The sequence below is a fragment of the Catharus ustulatus genome, chromosome 9 (assembly GCF_009819885.2).
Source record: "Catharus ustulatus isolate bCatUst1 chromosome 9, bCatUst1.pri.v2, whole genome shotgun sequence".
Taxonomy (NCBI): Eukaryota; Metazoa; Chordata; class Aves; order Passeriformes; family Turdidae; genus Catharus; species Catharus ustulatus.
Genome location: NC_046229.1, coordinates 6427685 through 6451788, shown reverse-complemented (window position 1 = coordinate 6451788; position 24104 = coordinate 6427685). Strand labels below are relative to the sequence as shown.

Here is a 24104-nt window from a genome sequence, read left to right as displayed (position 1 = left end):
GTTAAAGAAACACAAAGAACTGCTTAATTCTTTTGGAGTAATAAATTCAATATACTTAAAAACAGTACACCACTACTTTGAGCAGTTTGTGGCCTCCCTGTCACTGGGGATAGAATTTGACACCATGATGTTCAGCTCTGCCTTCTGAGTGAAGTTAGCTTTTTTCATTTAGAATAATTACTGAAGATACAATTCTCCTCTTCCTGCATTTGAAATCAGTTGTGTTAAGCCCTTCTGTACCATGTCTTTATTCATGGCCCTTCTTCAGGAGCAGGGACAGGCAAGGTTTATCCCTGAACTCTGCATTCTCATATTGCCCTGGGAGTGCTGACAACACAAATAAGTGTGCCTAGTGAATTGATGGAAAGCCCTCTTTAAAATTGCTTCCCAGTACAGCCTAATTTTTCCAGGGTATTTGCACATTATTTTGCAAAGCTGATAAACAAAAAAGCAAGTGTGCTCTTCCTTCAAGTGTAATACACATACTGGCTGTGAACAGCACATGCAACAACACTAGCATGGAGAAAAACAGGTCTAGTGCTTGTATCACTTGCTAAATCTCATCTTTCCAAGATCTCCACTTTAAAGCCATTTTTATTATTCCCATTAAAGCAAGCATGCATACAAATAGAGAAGAGGAAAAACTCTTATGTCCTTTTTTTGCAGTTTTATTTTTCTTTTTAAAAAGTTTTTTGGCACTACATCGTTCTGTAAAGAATAGAAGTGACAAATTTTTAAACACATGAAATCCCCTTCTAATTTTATTTTTTTTAGAACAATATATATAAAGTCTGAAGCAACCAAAGTATGAATACAGCTAATAGAAAATAAAGAACTTAATTTTAAAAATTCTCTCTCTTTACAGTTTATCAAGATAAAACAAAACACAATTCCCCTTAAAAATAGGGTAATAAAATAGATGAAATTTGTATCACTCAGTTTTGTGATACTAGTAAAAACTATAGTTCATATCTATGTACAAATGATACAGTTTAAAAACAGTCTTAAATAATCTTGTATCTAAACATGTTGCATTAAGATTTTTAAATCAGAACCTGAATTTCTTCCTCCCCTCCCCCCACCCACCCACAATCCCATCCAATTTCACTTTTTCTGTTGAATGTAATTCAGATTCAAGTGTGGGTGTCCTTGAGACAGAAGCGAGAACCGCTGGTTACTCTGCATCAGTGGACCAGCTAAAAGAAAATGGATTACAATTACTTCAGCAAATCACATATTTAACAGTGCTTGGCTACATTCAGTCTACTAATCTAACTTAGAAATAAATCCACTTATTAGACTGACAGAAATGCTATCTGTACAACTAACCCATTTAATGGGACAATGCAGAGTTCAATCCTATATCCAAAATTCCCTAACAACCATTTGTTGCATTACTTCAGTTACTTAACAAAAGTAATTGCAGGATTTTAAGTAAATTCTGTTTTCACTTGGAAACCCTGCTAGAGCAAATAGTTTTGAAAACAGATTTGGTTCCTGTATCATTTTACCCCAGGTGACCCCATCAACATGGAAGCTACACATCCTCCAAGTCACATTTCTCTGCTCATGGAGGTCTTTTCCTCAGAGCCATTTTCCCCCTCCTGCCAGATGCTGAACACCTTTACCTTTCACAAACATCAGAGTTGAAATCAAGCCAGGCCTTCCCAGTTCCCTGATGAACTGAACCCGACCTAACTTTGCAGTCAGTGCTGTTCTGACTCTGGATGGGCTGGGCTAAACCTCCAGAGGCTCCTTCCAAGCTCAGATGGTCTAGATAATTTTTTATCTATGTAAGTCATTTCACAAAGCAAGGTACAAATGCCAAACAAAGTGAATTATGACAAAAATTTTTTCATATTCTGAACACGCTCATGGGCCAATCATCTTTACTGACACAGAGGCAGCTCTACAGTGAGCCAGCAGCAGCAAAGAAAAAAGAGGCTGGAAGTGCAACAGGCTGCAGACTGGCTCAGATTTCAGAATTTTATTTTAACCCTTCCCTCCCACAAAGATTTTAGTTCATCCACAGAGGAAGCTGAAGCACTGATTTGACTCTGGGATTCGTTTTGGTTCCAGGGAGCCTAGTGAGTGACACGATTCCTTGGCTTTTAAAGCCTTTGAGACAGTACAGAGACATGGTGCATGAGCTGTTGAGTCACATACTGGTTCTAGTACCTTGAGGGTAGAAAGGTTTGTTCGGTGGGTAGCTGGCATTTCCCTGCTGCATGTAGTTCTGAGGCATATTGTAAGGCCACGCTCCTCGGAGGAGAGGAAAATGGGTAGGGGTCCCATGGTCCCAAGGGACAGAAGGAGGGTTCATTTTACCAAACTGTCCTTGGAAACCCTGATCTAGTTTTCAATTGAAAGGGAAAAGCACATTGCAAGTTGAAATAATTAAACAGTAAGTCACAAATACAATTTACATTTTAAATAACAGTTTGCAGGGGACTTAATGCGATCAGTCTGATGTGCTACTTTTTTTTTTTTTAAATATACATCAGTAAAAATTACCACCTAAATGACTTCATTATTCACTACAATAGAATTATTGGGAAGAGAATGAATCAGTATTAAAATCAAGAGCTACGATTTCACTATTTTTATGAATTCTCATGATGAAAAATACAAAATAATGTTCAGAACTACTGGCTGATCCCATACAAATATCCACTACCACTGCCAGAGCTGTGACATGAAAGCTGTTATCCTCTGCAAGAAGTAACTCTCAGATATACACTGGAATTCCACTAATACTTACATGCTTAAGAAACTTGCTATCTAGATCACTGGACTGACTTTAAAAATGAATTTAGAGAGAAAAATAGAAACTTTGGAAATAAGTATACAAATTGTAAAGCTACTCCATTTACAATTCTGATATCACTGCAACATTAAGGATGAGAAATCAAGCATCCAAGGAGGCAGGACCCACAACATGAGGCACAGCTTGAGTATGCATGGAAAAGAATTGTCTGTCTTGATACTTCTAATGATCCTACTTCTGATCAGTGGTCTACTGAAAAGAAAATTAAAGTAGCTCCTTTCAAGTCAAGATTATATAAGCCAGGACAAAGTTTCCTCAGACTTACTGTTCTCAAATTGTCCTGAGGAGGTAAGAAAGCATGCTTCAAACAGACAGCAGACAGCTCGTCTCTACTGTGCATTCATCTTAATGGCATCTAAGCCAAAAAGGAAATAAAACTGATTCAACTTCACAGAGGAAAATTACTACGACTGGGAGCTAGGAAAAAGAGTGTGATGAGGTTGGAAATTGATGGAAGATGAGGGATGGGAAAAAATACTGTGACTGACAGCACATGGAGAAGGAATTAGAATTTATTGCCTGAAAGAAGGCAGCTACCTTAGTGAGGACATGTGGATTGGAAGGAGCTGCTTGAGGGAAAGACAAAGCTGGAGAAGGGGACAGATGAGACGATCTGAAATGGAGAGGTAGGGACAGAGCACACTGGAGACACAGAAAATACACAGGTAGACATGCCTGTATCCTTTAAAATATACTCCCCACAAAGCTTTAAACAGAAAATCATGTATCTCCAGCAACTTAATATATGTTGGAAGCCCACTGGTGAATTACTCCTCATCCAAAACTCTAGACTGAGCTGAAAAATCTACTGTTACTGACAATCACGTTATTAGTGCAGAGAAAGTCTGGGCAGGAGATTCAGAATTTTCATCTTGGGATGAACAACTGCACCAGTACACTGTATTAAGGATTTATTTTTTTGAACATAGGAGGACTTACACACACTGAATAAATCAGAAGACCACCACCATGATTAGTGATGTAAACAGTTAAAATTTAGGGGCTGCCACAGTTCATGTTGCAGAGAAAACTGAATGGGCTTTAATCATTATATTCTGCCTTTTCTCAGCCTCAAACATACCAGTGCACTTGGCTTTGCCATGAGGCAAGAGGCTGTTGCCCACTTGTCACAGAAAAATGTATTGTCAGGAATCAACATCAAGATAATGGAAGTTAAATGTGGTAGGGTAAGTCACAGGAAAAAACAGAATGGGTAAGATTATATCATGTTGTACTAAAGGTGGAGACAATATTCAACTTGCACAACTGTAATTCTGCCAGTCTCTAAGTTCATGGTTGCAGCCTCAGCGTTTGTCTAATAAATTCTGTAATGATGTGTTGATCATGTTTCCATGATTGTCTGATAAAAGGAATCCATTATTTGTCAGCACATTCACAGAAATGTGAGTGATTCAGACGATGAGGAGGTTTCTCAGTTGAATGCAGGATTTCTCATTGTTGCACAGCCATTAATGGCAGACAGGACTATTGCCTAGAAGTTACGGTGATCGATTCTCATTTTTTTTCCTATGATAATGTTAAGACAGGTGAAAGTCACGATTTGGTTTCTTAAGCATTGTATTTTTATCAAAACAAGTTGAAAGAGTTAGCTGTTCCTGTAACACTTAACACTTGTACACAAAGTGCGAGAGGTTTGATACAACAGAGAAGAGTTACCTGAATTCCCCACAGTGCCATTGTTCACCAGTGAGTTTGGAGTCACAGGATTGTGCCAGTGTCCCTCATGAGAAGTGCTGGGGATTCCCATGGGCCTGGCAGCAGGCTGTGCAAAGATGATACTGGGATCATTCAAGCTTACACTGCTCTGGTTATTTGTGGTGCTGCTGCTGCCAGATCTCATAGAAAATGGAACATTTGTAGAATGAGGAGGGTTACCCGGTGCAGAGTGAATAACAGGCCCGTGAATAGGCCAAGAAGTGTTGGGAAGCTGAATTTGGTGGTGATGGTGCATCTGAAGTAGTCCCAGGTTATGCAAGGTGGAATACTGACCTGGGGGAGATTGGGGAAAGTTAAACAAAGGCAGCTGGACCTGATGGGGTGGCTGTGCACCCTGCTGTGGCTGAGGAACGTGCTTAGACTGGGATATTGATTGTGGCTGAGTCTGGTTAATGGAGGCTGGCTGAGAGGAATTCTGTGGGAATTGTTGAGGTTGTGGAGAGTAAGATGACTGATGCGAATCAGACTGGAGGAAAAAAAAAGTATGTATTTCTGATTAGTCCACTGGCTATTTCATGGTGTTTTCTTTAATAAGCACCCACTGTATTAGACTATGTATAAAACAGCAAAGCACTCCCCAGCAACACCCCAAGCACTGCACCCAAGTTCCTGCTGGCTTCAGTAAGTGCAGTTCCACTGACACTGACTTTCACCAACAGTTAATTTGGTGTGTTAATGTGGCACATCCCACCAACAGAAACACCATTCTGAGTGAATATTATCCCCAAGCTCTTCATTAGACTCCTCAAACACTTGTTCCTGATTTTTAATCAGTGTCTTCCCTACCCTACTCATGTACAGCCCAGTATCTCATTAACTAATTGCCTTACTTCTACATAGAGTGGTTCCTTCTACTGAACAGTTTTTAAAGTAATTACAAAGAAAGCTTGTAATATTTCTCTCATTTTAAGAAATCTCTAAACAAGAAATGCAAATTCCAAAAACCCATTTTCAACCTTCATATCCTGGTGTTAGGCCATGGCTAAAGGCACAATTATTACAGCCTTTGCAGAGCTCTTGCAAGGCTTTCCCTTTCACTAGCAACAGAAACAGGCATGAGGCTATTTTATCTGTTTGGAATTGCAACTGAACAGAGAAGCACTTCAAGAAATTGAGTGGTTGGGAAAAGAGCTACTCAGTTGATGTGCCAATACTTAATGCCAGTATCTGGATTCCCCAGTCTGGTTTTAAGCACTGAGACAAGATGCTGATGGAATAAGTGCCTCCAGAGACACTCAAATGAGACAGGTACCTAAACCAGAGAGGAGGACCTGAATCTCAGCTCTCATTTTCCCCCTGAGACTGACTCTTCTCTCCACAGACTACAGCAGCCAGCCAAGCTCCAAGAGCCTCAGCTGCTGTTGAACACACAGAGTTAAAGGTCTCTCCAGCTTGTCAGTATCCCTGACTGCTCACCTGTCCATTTAAACTGGCAGTCACTTGTCTCCAATAACCAAAGGTGTCTGCAGGACCTGCCCATGACAGAGCATCCCCTCCAGCAGTGTGGTGTGTGTCTGTGCCTGGGCAAAAGCTGGAGCCCAGAAGCTGGGATTGCTCCCTGCTCTTACTCCAACTGTGCCTGTATGAGTGCCTCCTACACCTCTCTATCAAACCAGGAAGAGAAGGTAAAACCTGGGATTTGAAAGATGCTCACTAGTTTAACAGTTTAAATGTTATAAAAATAAAGCACACGCACTGATTACAAACATTCCTGCAAATATTAACCCACCACAAGCATGCACTGAATGTGCCAGAGCAGCAGAGGAGGCATATTACACTCCAGCCTCTTGATCTGCTTCCCACTCTCTCCCTCTTTCTCCACCAATATTCCCTCTTCCCATTCTTCTCAACCAATTCTTGGAATATATTCACCAAGAAATCCTGGCCAAATGACAACCATGCAACATACACAAGAGTCCACGACATCCAGGTGACACAAGAATGTGCACATGATATGTCTGCCTCTGAGTGCACCATATGTTCAGCTTCAAGTCCTCAGGCACAATACAAGGCTCCTAAAAAAGTTCTCCTGTGGCATGTTCAGCCCTTCACTTAGATTAGGGCTGTATCAGTCCCTCTTTAGAAGCACACTAAGTCATGAGGTCTCTGTTACTGGAGCTTGTTGATCAGTTAGGAAAGTAACAAACTGAACAAAGAGCATTAGTGATCAGCAGCCCTGAATACTGTATTTGCTTACTTGCCAGCTTCATTAGCAGGCACACATTTCTCAGACTAACAGACTAACTTAAAATAAATTTCTGCTGTACTGTCTGCTCCAAAAATATTAAATGCCAGCAGTTGTATTTGCTCAAATACCCTCTGCTACCCATCTCCACTCAGAAGCAGATTAAACATGTTTTATGTAGCTCTATAGAGACTTGAAAACATTCTAGGATAAAACTATCAAAAATTTCCCCATTGTTCTGCTCGTGCTTCTAAGTGTGCTCTGGCAGACTTCTCATTGAAGTGTGACTCAGCTCTGTTCTGTGTCTGCACATGACAGTCCCTTAGGACAGATCTCTTAAACCCTAAGTCATGGCTGTCACTAACCTAAGACTCCAGCATGCTAACACAGATCTATGCTTTACCTCCCTGAGTAACTCCAGAACATTGCCAGAATAATGAGAATTTGAAAGGCATCCTAGCTTAATCTGGCCTTTCAGAATCACAAGGTATCTCATATCAAACTTGACTATGAGGTTTCCATACTGAAAAACCATACATGCTCCCCAAGACACAATACATCACAAATCAAAGTTCCACTAACTGGCAGAGTGCAACGTTGTCATTATCAAGGCCAGGATCTGTTGAGAAAAGCCATGCAAAGCTGCTCCCAGCATGGCTGGCTTGCTAGAGCTTTGCTGCCTGCAGCCCCCTGCTCCCAGCACTTACACATTCTGATGACTGCCTGGTGCGCAGGGGTCGCTCCACCTGCTGCTGGCCCACAGCCACCAGCTGGGAATTGACCATGCTCCGGACCAGCTGCGTGCCTGAGCGAGGAACACAAGTGTTAATAAAACCCAAGGGGGAGAGAATAATGAGAAATGGGAGTCAGCAATACCCTAACTCTCATGTGACACAGAGCAGGCAAATCACTTTCACCTCTCCTTGAAGTGGAAACTTTTCTCTCTACTGGCAGCAGACATTATTGGGAATAGGAGCTAAACACAAAGTCTACTTCTGAGTCAAACACAGTCTAGCAGGAACAAGGCTCACCTTGCTATCAGGCTGGAGCTCTACTTTATATAGGTTTCCATATTACTGCTGTAAGCAGTGGCATTTTAAATAGCAATAGTGACAGCAGAAACTTGTGGGCAAAGAAAGTAAACTAGAAAAAAGACTAAAGGATAACAGAACACAGAAGCAAGGTTCTTCAGAAGTTCACTTATGAATGCTTCCTCTATTTTTTCAACTACCACAGGCACCCAAGGGCCTAATATGAATGTGTTTGCAATTAATCTTCTTTAACTACTATCAGTAATTTGAAACCTGGATTTAGCCTAATTCATCTGTATGCTTTTTTTTGAAGTGTTACTGAAAGAGCACTGATTTTTGCTGGAAATACATTTACTTACCTCTCACAGATGATGGAGGGTTAGCTAACATTTGAGAAACATTTGGAAGAGGAAATGCATTCAATTATTATTATTACTATTGTTACTATTATTACTATTACTACTTCTAAATGGACCAACTGTGAGTGGAAGACAAAGAATGCAATACCCTGAAGTACACTGTATTTTACTGCTGAGTACATTTTTGCCACCCATGCAAAGACTGTTCTTCAGGAGACATTACTCCCTTTGCAGAAAAACAACACAGACTAAAAGCTGTATTTTCAGTGAAACATTACTTGCAGGATTATTTTTTGGAGATAATTACCAAGTCTGTACAGAAACCTAGAGAAAAGGGATCTCAGAGCTTTCAAATTATCCTAACACATGAACTAACTTACCTGGCACACTATTATTTCTCTGACGGGTTTGTTTGAATTCAGGACAATCTCTCCTAACATGACCCACATCCCCACAGATGAAACACCTTTTCTCTCTTGTTTCTCTGTCATCTTCTTTCACCTCTTTTTCATCATCTTTCTCATTCTCCTTTTTCTTCAACCTGAACAATAATTTTTATTAGCAATATCACAAAACCACACAGACAAACAGATCATCCCTGTAAAGCTGTTGTGTTCGAAGGGAATGATTACATAACCAACAGCTGTACCAGAATACAAATATCTCAGGAATCCCAAAAAACACTCTCAAATTCTGGGCTGGTTAACAGTCTGTATGAATTTAATGGAGTTAGAAGCTCCCCAGACTTGTCCAAAAGCTGTCTGACTGTATTAGGGCAGAACTGTGCCTGCAGTTAAGCAGGCTTAGCCTGCCAGGTAGCTGGGGATCAGATCTATGCAGCAATCCCACTGAGTCAGAATATACCCAAAACAAGTGAGCTGCATCTCATTCATACCATCTCCCCCTCACTGGACAGGGCACATTTCTCTGTCACTGTCTGAGCTCAGACAGGATGTGCAACAAAGCACTGAGGCTCCTTCAAACACTCAGTCCTAATATAGCAGGAGAACTAGAGATCAGGAACCAAGACAAGAAATCAAGGTCTTTTTCCACAAGGTATCTACAGGATTGTTATATAGTAATATTATTTTGTGAGCTGTATATACAGTCTGAGAGATTCTATGTGGTTGTGCTGTAGTAGCAGTTGTGTGAAGAGCAGATCACAACTTTTCCTGAGGCAGATGTAGGGAAAGAGGTGAAGCAATCCCATGTGCTAGTACTTGTACAGAGAGCCTCTGACAGAAATAGTCCACCTGTGACCACAGGGTTCCAGTGCACTTTCATGTATCTTGAACTCTGCTGACTGAACAAAAGGCTGTCAATAAAGATTTTTTTTAGCAGGAAGAGACCAAGAATCCTTTGAAGAATTATGGAGCAGACAACTGAACATATGAAAAAGCCCAGATTAATTTGTACCCTAAGGGCTTCAACAAGGCTTTAGGAGTCAGACAACCTAGGCTGAATGGGTCATTAAATAGCCAAAGCTGTAAAAAGTGAGGAGTGCACATTTTCTGTCAGTTACTACTAAATTCTCTTTGGAAACATTGACCTGCATGTACCAGGGACTCCTTTTGCAGGAGTCCTGGACCCAAAATTTCTAAGTGAAATTAATATCTAAGTGTGAGATCACCAAGTGAGTGGCACTAATATGATGTTACAGAAATGTACCTTAAGTGTGTAAATTTTAACTAATCCTAGAGTTTAATAAATGAACTTTTACCTGTCCTCTGAACATGATCACTACAGGAAATCCATTTTAACACATGATAAATTTTGCAGCCAGGTGATATGTTTGCCATCTGAACGTTTACACTATAGAAAGATAATTTAGTGATCTAAGTTTTAAGTTAAGCTTAACTATATATTAACACACTATAGACTGTTGATTTTCCTCTATGAGCTTTCATAAACACTTCAGATTTAAAGAGGTGATCAGAAACTGTTTTAAGAAAAGAAAAAATAAGATAGGAAATTGAGGATCAGATAGGAAGCTTTCATTTTCTCTGCAATTTAGCAATTTTTCATTTCCGTAAATCTTCAAATATCCAAATCCCTCGTGATTTAACCTCAAAGATTTCATGATAGCTTTGTGCATTACTTACCTCCTCCTCTTTGGACAGTCTTTCATGTAGTGACCAATTTTTCCACAGACACGACAACATCTGTCATTGGGTGCCAATTCCCCATCTGTCAGCACTTTTGAGTCAAAAAAGTATTCCTATCAAAACACATCAGACAGATAAAATACATAAACCATTCACTTACAAGACTGAGAAATGAAAGTCAAACTGTCAGCTTTCATCTCTTATTGTTCCCTGAATGTTACCACTTCTGAGATTATACCTGCTCCTCTTCTTCCCCTAGATAATGGCAGCTTTTTCAGAGCAGTTTGGGCTAAAAAGGGCTATGTGGTCTTAGGGCTGAATTTGCAGAACAGCTTATCCAGGCTCCAGCCTGCTGCCCACCTTTTGCCTCCCCAAAGGCTCTTCAAAGGGCAATTTTTTGCATATGATCTATTTTGGTATCTGAGTCACTGCTTGTGTGCTTTCCAAAGCAGTCAATGTCCCTTCCCAGATGACATGATTCCATCCCTTTAGACAGAGCACAGCTCAGGTGGGAAACAGATGGAACATCTGCAGACTGACCTGTATCACTCCCCTCCCCTGGAATTTGCTCAGGACAGCTGCAGTTCTGATGTGTGTCAGCACAAAGGCCACAGTTTACAGCCTCTGAGTAACATAAATATTGTGAAAGTACTGTCTTGTCTGAAAGACTGAAATAGAAGTAAAAACTCAGGAAAAAACCCCACAGATAAGTAAGCAAATGGAAAAGAGAAGACAAGAAAGGATGAAGGGAATTAAAAGCTTACAAAAGACTTTTAAAATCCTTTAGAAACTCAAGTTCTGTTAAAAGCCACTGGGAGAACAGTCCTCTAAAAGTGTTTAAGACAATGCCTTTCTATGTTGATCATAAAAATACTAATTACAGTATTTTATTTGCTCATATAAAAAAAAAAAGTTGTCTTACATATTAATGACTGGACCCTGTAGCACAGAGCAATACTTTCTCCAAAATGATATTGCATGAACACACTCCTCACCCTGACTCACTATGCAAATTTTAAAGGTCAACCTTTAAAAAAAAATCAATCATCCTATTCCTTGTTTGAGCAGAAATCCTTCCTATCTCCACCAACTGGAAAAATAAATAGAATGGAACATGTCTTGGATCTGTTTTCTTTACCTACATGAAGAGCCAGTAAAGTTTCTAGATCTGTTTCTGGGTTTTACAGCCAAATTTGCAGTTTTATGCAATACTTAACATCATACAGTAGGAAGTTTTATAAAAAATAAAACACACATTAAGTTTACTTTCCCCAAACCTGCCACAAATATCCAACTCCCATCCAACTACTCCTCTAAATTTTATGTTCCAGGAGCCCAATACTAAGCTATACATTTAATGCAGACAAAGTATAATTACACATATTGTGTATACCAAATTGCTAAATACATACAAGAGATTTGCATCAGTTCAATGGACAAAGAAAATTTAAAAGCATACTAAAAATTCTGAAAACTTACAGCTTCTCTTCCAACAGCTGGGTAGAATGGGGTACCAAATAATTTTCTCCCATTGATAAATGCCTTCATTATGAAATTGGTCACTATTGAAGAAAGACAGTTATTGGAAAACAACAGAAAAGGCACAATTTAGTGAGCATTAATCATTAGTAGACATTAATAGCTTACTTTTCCTGGAGACTCCAGCACCCAGATTATGATTCAAGTCAAAAGGATCTGCACAAAGAAAGGAGAAAAAAAAATCAGAGCTGGAAAAAATATGCTGCAACAGAATTTTTTATTTTAATGCAGAGAATTCCATTTTAAATGCATTCACAGAGTAGATTATAGCAAAGCAAAGCTGAGAGTTTTAAAACTATGACTAACCACAGTACAGTAAGAACAAGTCACTGCCATTTACTAAAAGTTATGAGTCTCATCAGTTTTGTGAGCTGTAGGACTCGCAGACAATGAATGTTTAAAACACCAACTGCAGTTTCCTCACATAAAGATCCTGTGCAAAGAACAGCTTCTCAAGCAACAGTTTCTAACTCATGAATGGAAACTCAGTTCAGCAGAGGAGTACCTTCAATGGCAATGCATTTGGATGTCCACTGCTTCTCAAAGGTGGTCAGCAGCTTCTTCTGCCGGATGCTGATCACATATTCCTTGAAGTCGAATTCCTCCGTGTAGAATCGCAGCAGCCCCAGCCAGAGCTCTCCAAGAGACTCAGTGTTCTTTCCAAGAGAAGGCAGACGCTTCTTCTGCATGCAGTTGAAGACAATTTATTCAGCTACACTTACTGCAGCACTGCTTCTCCTGAAATACCTCTCTAATTACCAGTTTGTCTGCTATGAATGGTTTCTTTTGGTTAAAGTAAGGTTAAGTCAGTACAGTTAAGACTAAACCTGGACTATTTTGTAAGAATAAAAAGTATTTTTCCTAATTTATGTTATTTAGAAATTACTTAAAACCAAGCAAAAGTAGATTTGATTTTAGCAAAACAGGACTCATTTGGGAAGTTGCAACATTGTGTATATAGAAGTTTAATTAATTAATAAAATTAATTTTTTATATATTACACTGTCAAAAATATATTACTTTTCCTGAAAAGTAATGTTTAAATTTTAGTTACTCTTCTGAAATTAGAATATTACCAATTCTTCCATGTCATCAAAGAAAAACGCATTCCATCCATCCACCATTCTTTGTGGAATCTGTTTGCCATCAAATATCTGCCAGAACAGAGAGTGACAGTTACTGCTCTAATTCAAAGTCCCTGTACAATACTTGCAGTTCTTTTGGTAAAAAAAAAATACAAAAATATAAACACTTTAATTTTAACAATTACTTCTTATACAGACAGAATTTCCCATTGGTAAAAAGTTTAAAAGTCTTTTTGCATTGTTGCTGTACCTCTCAAATTATCTGGATATTTAATTTTTACTTGTTCTTTGCAACTAAGAAAACATGACTGAATTACCTTGTCAAGATTCCAACATCTCTCTTGCCCACAGAGTCTCTTAGGAGACATTATATGATTTCTATTACATTTTGACTTTAGCACAGCCAAGGGGAAATTCCACTGTTATTTAAATGCACTCTCGGGGTAGCAGTAAAACAAAAATCCCCAACCACTACTAAAGTATCAGATACTAAAGTATCAGCAAGAAAGTCTATGAGTCTCAACTGCAATGCTTAAGCCAATTTTCCTCTTGCACAAAGAAACCAAAAGAGGCAGAAAGATAATTTTCAGACAGTTCCAGAGTGTATCCAGGAAGAGGCAGAAAGCTGAATAATTATATTCTCCCCAGCCATACAATGGGGGTGCAAAACATTAATTTCTTAATAAAGTTTCATGGTACATGCGAAATAGTTCTTTAAAGTTGTACCAAAGCATCAATTATCTTATTTTCCCCTCATTAAATAATAAAATAAACTTTTTCTCTTACAGATAAAGTGTTGAGCAATAAATAATGCTTCTGACAAGAACTGGTTCAAGGGCTGGACTCACATTTCAAGAGCATCTGGTACACTCTCATAATTACAATTCCCTTCTCTCCATACCACCTGCCAATTTTTTTCTATCCTGTTCAGCATATAAATATCATCCTAAGACCAAAATCCCAAAGTAAATGTAATAGCAGAGCTCAGGCACAACAGACTCCCAGTTTTGATCTAATTTTCTTGATAAATTTTATGCAGTAAAACCAAGAAGGAGTTAAGAACCTGCTGATTGAAGGGCCCCATATTTCATTTATCCCCTCTGATCCCAAAATCCCACACTTCTCATATTTGGCTTGAAGAAGAAGCTCATCTATTTTCATAGCCTCATTTTCTGAACCTACCTCCTGAAGAACTGGAATAACTGGTGGATTTCTCTGCTGTAGAAAGTACAAAACCATAAGAATATAGGCATACGAAGACAGACTACCACGGGATGCATCACCAATATCGCAGCGCTGAAAAAATACATTTTAAACAAAATGCTGAATTCACATTTTACTGTTCAAGACTCACAACTATGTCAGAGAGCAAACAGAAACCCCATAAGTAACAGCAAATACATTCATCTCATAATTAAAAATTGTTTTATGAAGCCTGAAAAATAAATGCACCCAAGAGTCAACTGCCATCTGGCAAATCCACAGCATAATTTGTCTAACATAAAAACAGAAAAGCTTTCCATTGCCAAAATATTTTTTAAAAAAATTTATAATGTGCCAAACTGAAAAAAAAACCCAAATCAAAACCCCCAAAACATAAATCCCAGGTTTCAATACCATAAAATTTAATTTTCCTTAACTCATGCTGCAAGAGCTGTTTCTGTGATTCCTTATTATTTCGGTTGCCCCTCCCCTTAAAAAAAAATTCATTCACAGCAAGTATTTCCATGTTGTACTGGCAGTGCAGGCCATACGTGGCATTTTGCTAGCAAACATACACATACCTAATCAAACCATGGTGCAGCCTGCACAGCACAGTGCAAAACAAACACCCCTGACCAAGTCAGGGAGCTGGAACCAGATGAGCTCAAGGCCCCTTCCAACCCAAGCCTTTCTGTGACTCTGAGCAGTGAATTACCTTACTATGCTTGAGTATCTCATTACAGTATAACCTTTCCACAGCACCTGCTTCTAAGCTATCCTGTGTTTGGAGCCTGTGTCATATCAAACAATGCATTTTTAACCTCCTAGGGCTGGAAAAAACAGGGATTCGCAAATTACTTTCACATTAGCAGCAGCAGTGACAGCTGTTCCTGGGTTTTCTGCCAATGCAAACAGAGGAGGAGGCATTTTGCTTAAAAACAGAGTATTTGTATAGCTACAAAGTCACTTCCATATATTTACATTCAGGAGTGTATATCCCACAACTTGTGTATTTCATCTCAGCAGTAATATCTTTAGAACATGCACAATAGTGTGCAATGCTAACAAAAAATAGGTAAGATTCATTATTATCAATGAAAGGCATTTTTAATCTGGACACAGAAGAGACAAGGCAATATTGTGCACTACTGTGACCACATTAAAAAAAAAATCATTGCTAGTCTCAGTGACAGTATAATGAATGTGTCCATTCCATTCTGGCACAAAGTTATTTTATTCATCTTGATATATTTTATTACATGAACATCTGGTAGCATGATGCACTCTCTATAAGCCATTTTTCATTTGCCCCAGTTCCACTAAGCTTTCTTTGGATGTGCTGTATTTAATACTGCAGCTTGAATAAAAAGCAATACCATGTTTCAATTATCAAAGGCTGTATAGTATAACACTTTGATAGAATATCATAACAAAAGATGCAGGAGATCTGACATTTCCAAACTCTTAAAGTCAAGTGTATGTCCTAGGCACATCACATAGAGGCTCAGGCACTCATTCATCTCCCCATACCTACCTAATCCTGACTTTTACACTAAGTCAAACAAGGCAAGTGTGCCAGAAGAAGCAGCAGTAATCTCTGGGGTGGTCCCAGATATGAAAACTTGGGAAACCCATGCACATCCACATGCCCCTACATTTTACAGTTACCAATTTTTCTAGTCTTGCTTGGGGCTTGAGTGGGATTTTCTGTTTGTTATAATTGTAGCTGGTTTGAAATGGAAGAAAAAAAGCAAAGTTATGCTTTCATCAGCTTCCTCTTACACAGGTATCTTTCAACAGATAGCAGAAGGCACCAGGATTTCATCTTGACACACAGATGGAGCAGAGTAAGCTTAAGAAAGTGCACTTCATATCAACAGCATTCTACTGTCCCCTCTCCAGTTGGTATTGGCAAAAGCCAAACTAAGTGGCTACAGCAGAAAACACAGTATTGTACAAATAAGTACCTTCTTTTTATATTACCTTTGCAAAAACTTTCATTGTGTAGCCCAGATATTGCACCCTAGGATCAATAGCTGCGTAGGTAGCCAGCATCCTTGTGTTATGCTGTGCCTGGAGAAAGGGAAAAAAAATTAAATTGTCAGGTGTCAGGGTGAGCCAATTCTGTAAGAAATTGTGCAATTTCACAGTGTCAGGTGAAAGCTGCAATGAGCTGTGCTATTCATGATGGCACACAGGCCATGGTGGCTGTGGCATTTCAGAGGTATCCCCAAAGCAAGACTTTGTGTGCTGTAACCTGTTCTGCCACCAGGTCATACACAGCTACCCAGGTCGGGCTGAGGGTGTGGGCCACTGAATTTAAACAGTGTAGAAGAAAAACACAAACACACAAAAGTATTTTCATTCTGGTGCTTCAAAATTATTCTCTCAAAAGGTTATTTGGGTAAGATAGGAAGAACTAAAGCTTTCTTTGAACACAAAAGGACACAAGCAGATGCTCACCAGTGTATTGTACAAACTGATATCTCCTTCCAAGCCACTCCGCCTGTGCTCAAACTTCACTATAGGCACTTTGGCTGTTGTTATAGGCAAGATGTTCCTTAAACCTGGAGAAGCAACACTTTAGTACATAAAACATTTCCATTAACAACATTTATAGAATATCTAACTGCAAAACAAATAATACTTTAAAGCACCTACCTGGATGCTTCTTAAGAACTTTTGCCAAACCTTCTATTATTTCTTTACAGTTCAATTTCTAGGAAAAACAAAGATCACAGCTTCAGACATTAAAACATGGATCCTATTCCAACAAGCACATTCACTATTGCATATATTCCATAGATGAAAAAATGAAAAGTCTATGTACAAAAAGGAGCAAGCATTAAGCCAGCACATCAATTTACACAAACTTCTATGCTCTGTGTGGGCATCTGTAGCACACAGTGTATCTATAAGGCATTAAAAGTAAAACAGGCTGAAACATGCTTCAGTTGAGCAGAGTGCAACAGGCCAATGTGCAACTAGCAAATTCTACCTTTCCTGTGTACAGAAATCTTAACTGAATTAAAAAACCTCAAAGAATCCTTGAATTTAAAACAGCAGATTTTCTCCATTTCAAAACTCTTACCTCTGCATTTTCATGACCTTCCAATGTCATGCAGATATCCAGATCACTGTCCCGAAATCCAAATCCATTCTTTGAGGAGCCAAATAAGCAAAGCCTGGCTTTATCTGATCAAAAGAATAGACAAGAAAAAGGTAAATTCTTTTACAGTTGAATGGTAAGTGCTTAGTATTAAATATTGCTTAACTGTGCTGTGCAGGTGCCCATAAAAATGAGCTTAAAGAGAGCTTACCCCGTCACTTCAAAAACCTCAGATTTGATAAGGGAGGAAGTACAACACTTCAGAAATTATTTACAGAAAGAAAGGCAGGATAAAGACTTCTTAAATGTCATTTTTAATGACTGAAGTACATTACAATTACTATAATCATTAAATGGCATCTCTAAATGTGGTGCAATGTTTTGTGGTATGCAATTGTACTTTCCTGCTTTTAATAAATCAAAGTAATATGCAAACCCAGTCTCCACTACAGCTGTACCCCACAGATAAGACAGAGCTACTCCTAAGGTAGTCAAAGTAATATTTCTGGTCCCATTCAGAGTTTATCTAGGTTGCATATTTTTCCTATGACTAGGTAAATATGGTCAATGAGTTTTTGCAATCATAACATACTCTTCAAGAAGACACAAGCAGTAAGATTACAATACTTTATGGAACATTCTTTCCCAATTGCTTTGTTTACATTTTTGTTTGAAACACAATATGACCAAGTATTTTCATTCTTGGATGAAATTATGTTGTTAAAACAAATTCTTTCCTAACTGCAAAGAATATATTGATCTGTTCAATTGAAATTAATGTTAAGAAGACAGAACTAACACCTATTCACAGCCTTTTTTCCTAAACTTTAAAAGAATCAGAAACCTTAAGTCTTTCAAGGCTTTGTAAGAGGTCTCAATCCTCAGCTGCTGCCAGTAAATGGAGGCACAGCCAGTGGATGGAATTCACAATTCCCTGATGACAGGTCAGCTACAGCAGAATGGCCTTCCATGGACTGGAACTCAGGAGTTTGGTACCTGGCTCTAGCACTGTTCTACACCTCCTACAAAAAAATCACTCTGTGCCTTGACTTCCATCACTGCAGTAAAACACTTTTACTTGTTTTATATAAAGGATGTGAAGACAAACTCGTAAGATTTCTAAGATACTCAAGTACTGGTGGCTAGGCAACAAAAGTTCTTGGCCCATGACCAAAGCTAACACTAAATCCAACCAAACTTTCTTCTTGGCCTGACTGGAGCAGTCCTGTGCTTGCATTACTACTCTGGCAGCTCTTCCTCCACTCCAGGGACATTTCCATGGAATAGCATGAAGGGATGTTCAATGTTGAAGTCTGCAATGCAGCTTCACAAATGGAAGGAAAAGAGACACCCCTGCTTCAAGCAAGGCAAATAAAATGAGACAAACCACATCTCTATGTTCTGGACAGCATGACTGAAGAAAGCATTCTCAAGAATCACTACCTAAGGTTACATACCATTATACTCTTTTCGAATAAATCTCTCCAAACTTGCCAGTATTTGTTCTCTGTTTTGTTGCTCAGACAAAGGAGGGGATAATTCATCTAAATAAAAACAAATTAAAGCACAGTCAGACATGACATTCAACACCTCAAGAATTTTTTTTTAGCTAATTAAAAGATTGGATGGGGGTTTTTTTGTTATGTTTGCTCTTCTTAAATCTGTGGTTTTCTATTTACATCATTAGAGTCTTCAGGATTTTATTTCAAGAAATCTAAGTTTTCAATCTGGTGGGCACCTGGTATCCAGCCAAGGTTAACTCACCACAGCTCCCCCAAAAGATTCCATAGAATTTGATAAGCACAAAAACAGTTTTGCCCAGAGCCTGATTCCTGGGTACACCTGCAGCTCTTTACAAACCCAGTGAAAAATCCCCCATAACATCAGTTTCTCAAATCTGTTATAAGCTATCACAGCCATGGATTATCTGAAAATTAAAATATTGATCCATTTGTATCCTAGGGCACCTGGAAGAGCTTCTTCCTACTGAATTGTGAATAATTATAAATAAATAATTTAACCCTAGAATTTTTAATTCTTCCAGGTTACAGATCACAGTATATAGTGGAGTACAAATACTTTTTGAACTTACCAAAACATCTTTTACACACTATATCAAGTATTTCCCGAAATCTGTCTGTCATTGGTGGTAGTGGTTTTAGATCAATTTTCTTGAAATCCTCTGGGCAATCATTTTTGGAATGTCCATCCCGTTTGCAGATGCTGCATACTATAGTTGGTGGCTTTTTTGGGGGAAAAAAAAAGGTAAATTCTATTTGTGCACTTAACACAGCTCAGCAGACGTAACATTTCCAAGCAACCAAGAACATTTAACACATGACATTTAACAACAGAGCCTCTACAAAGAGCTGAACCTCTCACCAAGCTGCATTTAGTTCCCACAGTGCCTAAAAGCACCTGGAAATCTACAAGAAAGTAGAAGAGGAAAGGCAGAAATACACCACAAATATCCAGAAAGAAACCCATATTTTTCAGTGTGGACATCAAAAAGCTTAAGATGAGGGAAACAGACCATTTAATCCAAATGTCACACAGGGTGCTGTTTCCAGCTGAATAACAGGTATAAAGGCCAGAGCTCCCACCCATAACCCAGACTGAAACAATCACTGTGGGAACCCCACTATCCATCCACCCTTAGATTTAATGACTTAAAAGTAATGGCTCAGTAATAGATTACCAGCAATGCTTACCTTTCCTGAAGTAAAAATAAACTTATCAAACACATAATGCATTTCTTCTGTTGAGAGTCTGCCTTCCTCTTTGAGATCCTGGGTTTCCAGCCCTGCTTTGCAGCTGGCTGAGGTAGCTGGGGCACCAGTGCACTTGGTCTGTGGAGACGACTCCGTCCCCAAACTCTGCCTGCTCTCAGCATCAGAAAACTCAGTACTGGAATTGGTGTCATCAGGCTGATGTGCACTGCAGTTACAGTGGTGGTGGCTGAGCTCACCCTCACTTAGACACACTGAACTTTCTAAATCATCCCTCTCTTTAGGTGATTTTTCCTTTAATTCACAGCATTCATTGGAAGTAAGGGATAAAGCTTCTTCTTTGTCTTCATCATAGCTAGAGTCCAATGTTGGAAGTAGCAAAGAGTCCGTGCTGTGGGAAGTGCATCTTTTGGCTACAGCTTCTACCCCTTGATTACATTCAACTTCATTCTCTGGTATGTCACATCCACTTTCTATAGCTTCCTTATCTACAACATTTTCCCCTTGTGGAAGGCAACAGTTTGCTACAGGTTCTTCTGATCTTGTGGATTTCTTATTATTCATTTTCCCTTTTTCTTTTTTCTTGGTATCTGGCTTGGATTTAATCCCATCTTTACTTTGTGGACATGCAAAATATTTATATGCTGTCCTAAATCGCTCCAGGATGTACTCAAATACCATCTGGCTATTTAGACTTCGTGCAACATTCCTCTTTAGTGCAAAAGGATCTGGGAAGAAAAAGAACAATATAATTAATCTTTAACTTCTACATTTCACAAACCAGCTGAAATCCCTAAGTTATTACAGGGCAGCTAGGGAGATTTGTATATTATAATGCAGAATTGCATTTGGATATACTTAGAGAATGAAACACCCACAAGTTTATTCAGCATTCTTCCATACAAAACATACCCACGTGCAGCCATGAATGGCTGAGTATCATAAACAATTCTAAATTCTGCTATTCAAAAAGAAAGCCACGGATATATTGCACCATTATATTATGGCCAATTTCTAAACTAGAAATTATAATAAACATACAAAGGTAAAATAAATAGAGGCCTGCCAGAACCTTTCCTCCTCCATTGAAGGATTCTAATTTCCCTTAAGAAATTAATTTGTCTAAGAGTGACATTAAGGATGTAAGGGTTGTATGAACTAATCTCCATAGGAGCCATTCTTAGTCCTTCCTAATGATTTCTAGACCAAACACGTTTTCCTGCATAGTTGCTATAAGTTTGTCTGGAAGATAGTACCAAACTGAGATTCTGTTACTTCCTAACATCAGCTACAAACTTAATATTGGGGCAAAAAAAGCAAAAACAAAAAAAAAGGCAAAAATGAGAAGTAAAAAAAACCATAAAGTAAACAACAACACAAATAACCCAACAACAGCACATGAAGTACATGCCAGAACCAGAATGCAATCTGTTTTTTAAATTATTTCTCATTTCGTCCTCAATGATTTATCCTATCACTTTACATCCCACATGCTGAATAAACACTTCCCTACTTTTTCTAAACTCTAGCTAAAAGTGATTGAAGACAAGAATTGGGAGAGGAAATTAAAGTCACAGGAGTGATCTCAACATCTACTACTCAACCTGTGCCTTGAGAATTCACTGCTTGTTCTCCTGTTCTATTTTTCCTTCTCACTCTTCTTGCACCTTATTGACTCATCCTTCAGTGTAACTCTGTACCTCATTCTCTGCCTGTATGATTCTCTTTGTCCTCTCCATCGCCTCAAGTGTTACAGATAAGCCACTTCAGCAACATCTCTAGAAAGTGTTCAAAAGTCATTATTTGTGCTTTTATAATAAGGTATCACCTTATATGGTTTCTTAGCCTTCCTCAAGTACCCAATTTCTCTATTCTTAAGGTCATTTCAGAATGCCATACATTGCTCTGTAAGTTTCCCTGCTTTTTAGACAGAGAAAACTTGTCTTTAAAGACACTAAATAGCTGACAAAATACATATTTAAAAACTTATTGTCCAGATTCTTGTAACAGATTTGCAAGTTAAGCAAATAAAGATGCTAATGCAGGGTGACTACAGAAGTGGGAAGGGATCAGCCTACCTTCAATGGCTATTCGCCTCTTAGGCCAGTTTTTATTCTCTCTGGTTAAGAGCTCTTGTACCCGTATGCTGATGACATATTCCTCCAAAGCAAATTCCAGTGTGTAAAACTTCAAAAGTTCCAACCACAGTTGCCCCAGTGAAACTTGGTGAGGGGTTTTGAATGCTAAGAGAGACTGAAAAACATGTACACAAGTGCTCAACTGCAATAATAATGGATATTCCCCCTTTTTTTGTCCTGATTCCATCCAACATCAATGTTTGAAAATAAAAAAATAGCGATGAGAGACAGCAAATGTTTTTCAATTAAATAAAACCAGGACTTACAATCCCATGTTTCTCTTTCGCACTGCTTTGGTTGTCCACTTCTGAGCTTGTTGCCTTCTTGCCACCACCTTTTTGTTGTTCAACTTTAGCTTTGCTTTCTGCTCCAACAGAGTTTTTTGCTGCACCATTTGTGGGTGGTTTGTACTCCCACCTTACAAATTCTTCATCTTCCACCCCCTTCAGCTGGTGGTCATCTGGCCTCTTCGAATCAAAGCCTTCAATCTAACAACAATTAAAGTGGCTTTGAAACAAGACTGTATATAATACATAAACCAACAATTTTCAGCAAATCTAACACTGACTACTGTGGTATTCACACCCCTCACGAGTAACAGATGTCAGAGACAGAAATTCAGAGAAATAAAGAAGAAAATAATTGCCTTTTCTCCAAAACACAGATGATACAACTATACAGCCTGCTACAAGTGCCTTTTAAAAAAGTCTTCAGAATCATCAAGGCATCATCTGTGTGAGCATTAAGTATCAATGATTTTATTCATAATTTTCTTTGGCAATCAAATTCTGCATTTTTATGAGATTGCAGAACACAGAAATAATGCAACGATTTAATAATGAAGTTACTATATTGCCAAATCACTTACCCAATTGCCCAAATAGGACGGTAAAATACGTGGTTTTCTTTGTTGAAGAAAAAATATCACCATTAAGGCAAAGGAATATGAGGGAATTCCACCTTCAGCCTGACAGTCAATGTGACAGAGCTGTAAGAAAAGACATAATTACTTTTCTGATGTAACACCAGAATTTTAGTTTACAATCTAATATAAAACAAGAAATACTAAAGAAATGTGAGAAACACATGAGAGTGAAATACAAAATGGTGTATCTCAGAAAATGCAGTGCTCATGCCATGCCATGTACAGACAAAATACAAACTGCAGCACTTCATACAGTGCCTTAATGAATACCACATTATCATACATTATTCTTTCCACTTTCACCACATTTTGTGATTGTGGGACATATTTATGCTTCCATCTAGAATTTCAGTCCACTCTGAAATGTGTTATTATACAGTGGCACCTCATGTATGGAGGTGGGGTGAAGCACAAAGTCCTTTGTACAACCATATTCAAGGTACATTATACACTACATTGTACACAGTGCTTAAAAACAAGTGCTGAGGATAATTAAATAACTTACTCTAGCCCAGTAGCGGAAAGCCAAAACCAAGGGAATCAGGACGGGCTCCAGTTTACCAAGTGCAGCCAGCAGGTCAGTTGTAAGGCAAGCCACATCATTCCTAGCACTTACTTTACATGTCAAACCACTGCAATCACAAAAGCAGAACAGGTGAAGGGTTATCACTTTGTGACAGAGATGATGCTTGGGGCAGGGGCAGGAGGGGCATCACACCCACTGTAATAAAAACATCCATCAGCGTCTCCCTATGCAAGAATCTGGGTTTTTTTAACAAAAAGCTACAGAATACAATTACATTTTCTTTACCATTAACTTATTGACTGCATCTAGAACTTACAGGAGTTCATTACAGCTGAAAGTACAGAATAGCATTAAGAACTTGCTCTAAGTTCTGCCATTACTTAATTACATGATCTTGCACAATTCAATTGCCAATATATCATCTACATTCCAAACACTTTAATTAATAAATCAATTAATACTCCAGACCTGCTGCACATTAAGAGTTGGTCAACCCACAAAACAGCTCATCTAAAAATTTTCCTTTAGTTTCTCAGAACAATTTTTTCTATTCTGCTACAAACAGGAAAAGATAAGCCCACTCTTGTTGCATTTACTTCCCCAGAG

At 38.6% G+C, this 24104-nt stretch overlaps 1 protein-coding gene across 1 annotated transcript in view; it reads right to left on the bottom strand.

The window, feature by feature from the left end:
- Nucleotides 1-649: 649 nt before the first annotated feature.
- TUT4 (terminal uridylyl transferase 4) overlaps nucleotides 650-24104 on the bottom strand; it is a 43834-nt gene continuing 20379 nt past the window's right edge. Inside the window, exons 9-30 of the mRNA XM_033067134.1 lie at nucleotides 23478-23604; nucleotides 22916-23035; nucleotides 22314-22535; nucleotides 21988-22162; nucleotides 19892-20637; nucleotides 19273-19423; nucleotides 18638-18724; nucleotides 17163-17266; nucleotides 16733-16790; nucleotides 16535-16638; nucleotides 16055-16144; nucleotides 14051-14164; nucleotides 12860-12937; nucleotides 12289-12466; nucleotides 11892-11939; nucleotides 11724-11806; nucleotides 10242-10357; nucleotides 8520-8680; nucleotides 7457-7554; nucleotides 4505-5030; nucleotides 2179-2352; nucleotides 650-1196 (exon numbers count right to left, since the gene is read on the bottom strand). Of these exons, the coding sequence (XP_032923025.1) occupies nucleotides 1105-1196; nucleotides 2179-2352; nucleotides 4505-5030; nucleotides 7457-7554; nucleotides 8520-8680; nucleotides 10242-10357; nucleotides 11724-11806; nucleotides 11892-11939; nucleotides 12289-12466; nucleotides 12860-12937; nucleotides 14051-14164; nucleotides 16055-16144; nucleotides 16535-16638; nucleotides 16733-16790; nucleotides 17163-17266; nucleotides 18638-18724; nucleotides 19273-19423; nucleotides 19892-20637; nucleotides 21988-22162; nucleotides 22314-22535; nucleotides 22916-23035; nucleotides 23478-23604 (3652 nt within the window). The 3' untranslated portion in view covers nucleotides 650-1104. The remainder of the gene's footprint in view (nucleotides 1197-2178; nucleotides 2353-4504; nucleotides 5031-7456; nucleotides 7555-8519; nucleotides 8681-10241; nucleotides 10358-11723; nucleotides 11807-11891; nucleotides 11940-12288; nucleotides 12467-12859; nucleotides 12938-14050; nucleotides 14165-16054; nucleotides 16145-16534; nucleotides 16639-16732; nucleotides 16791-17162; nucleotides 17267-18637; nucleotides 18725-19272; nucleotides 19424-19891; nucleotides 20638-21987; nucleotides 22163-22313; nucleotides 22536-22915; nucleotides 23036-23477; nucleotides 23605-24104) is intronic.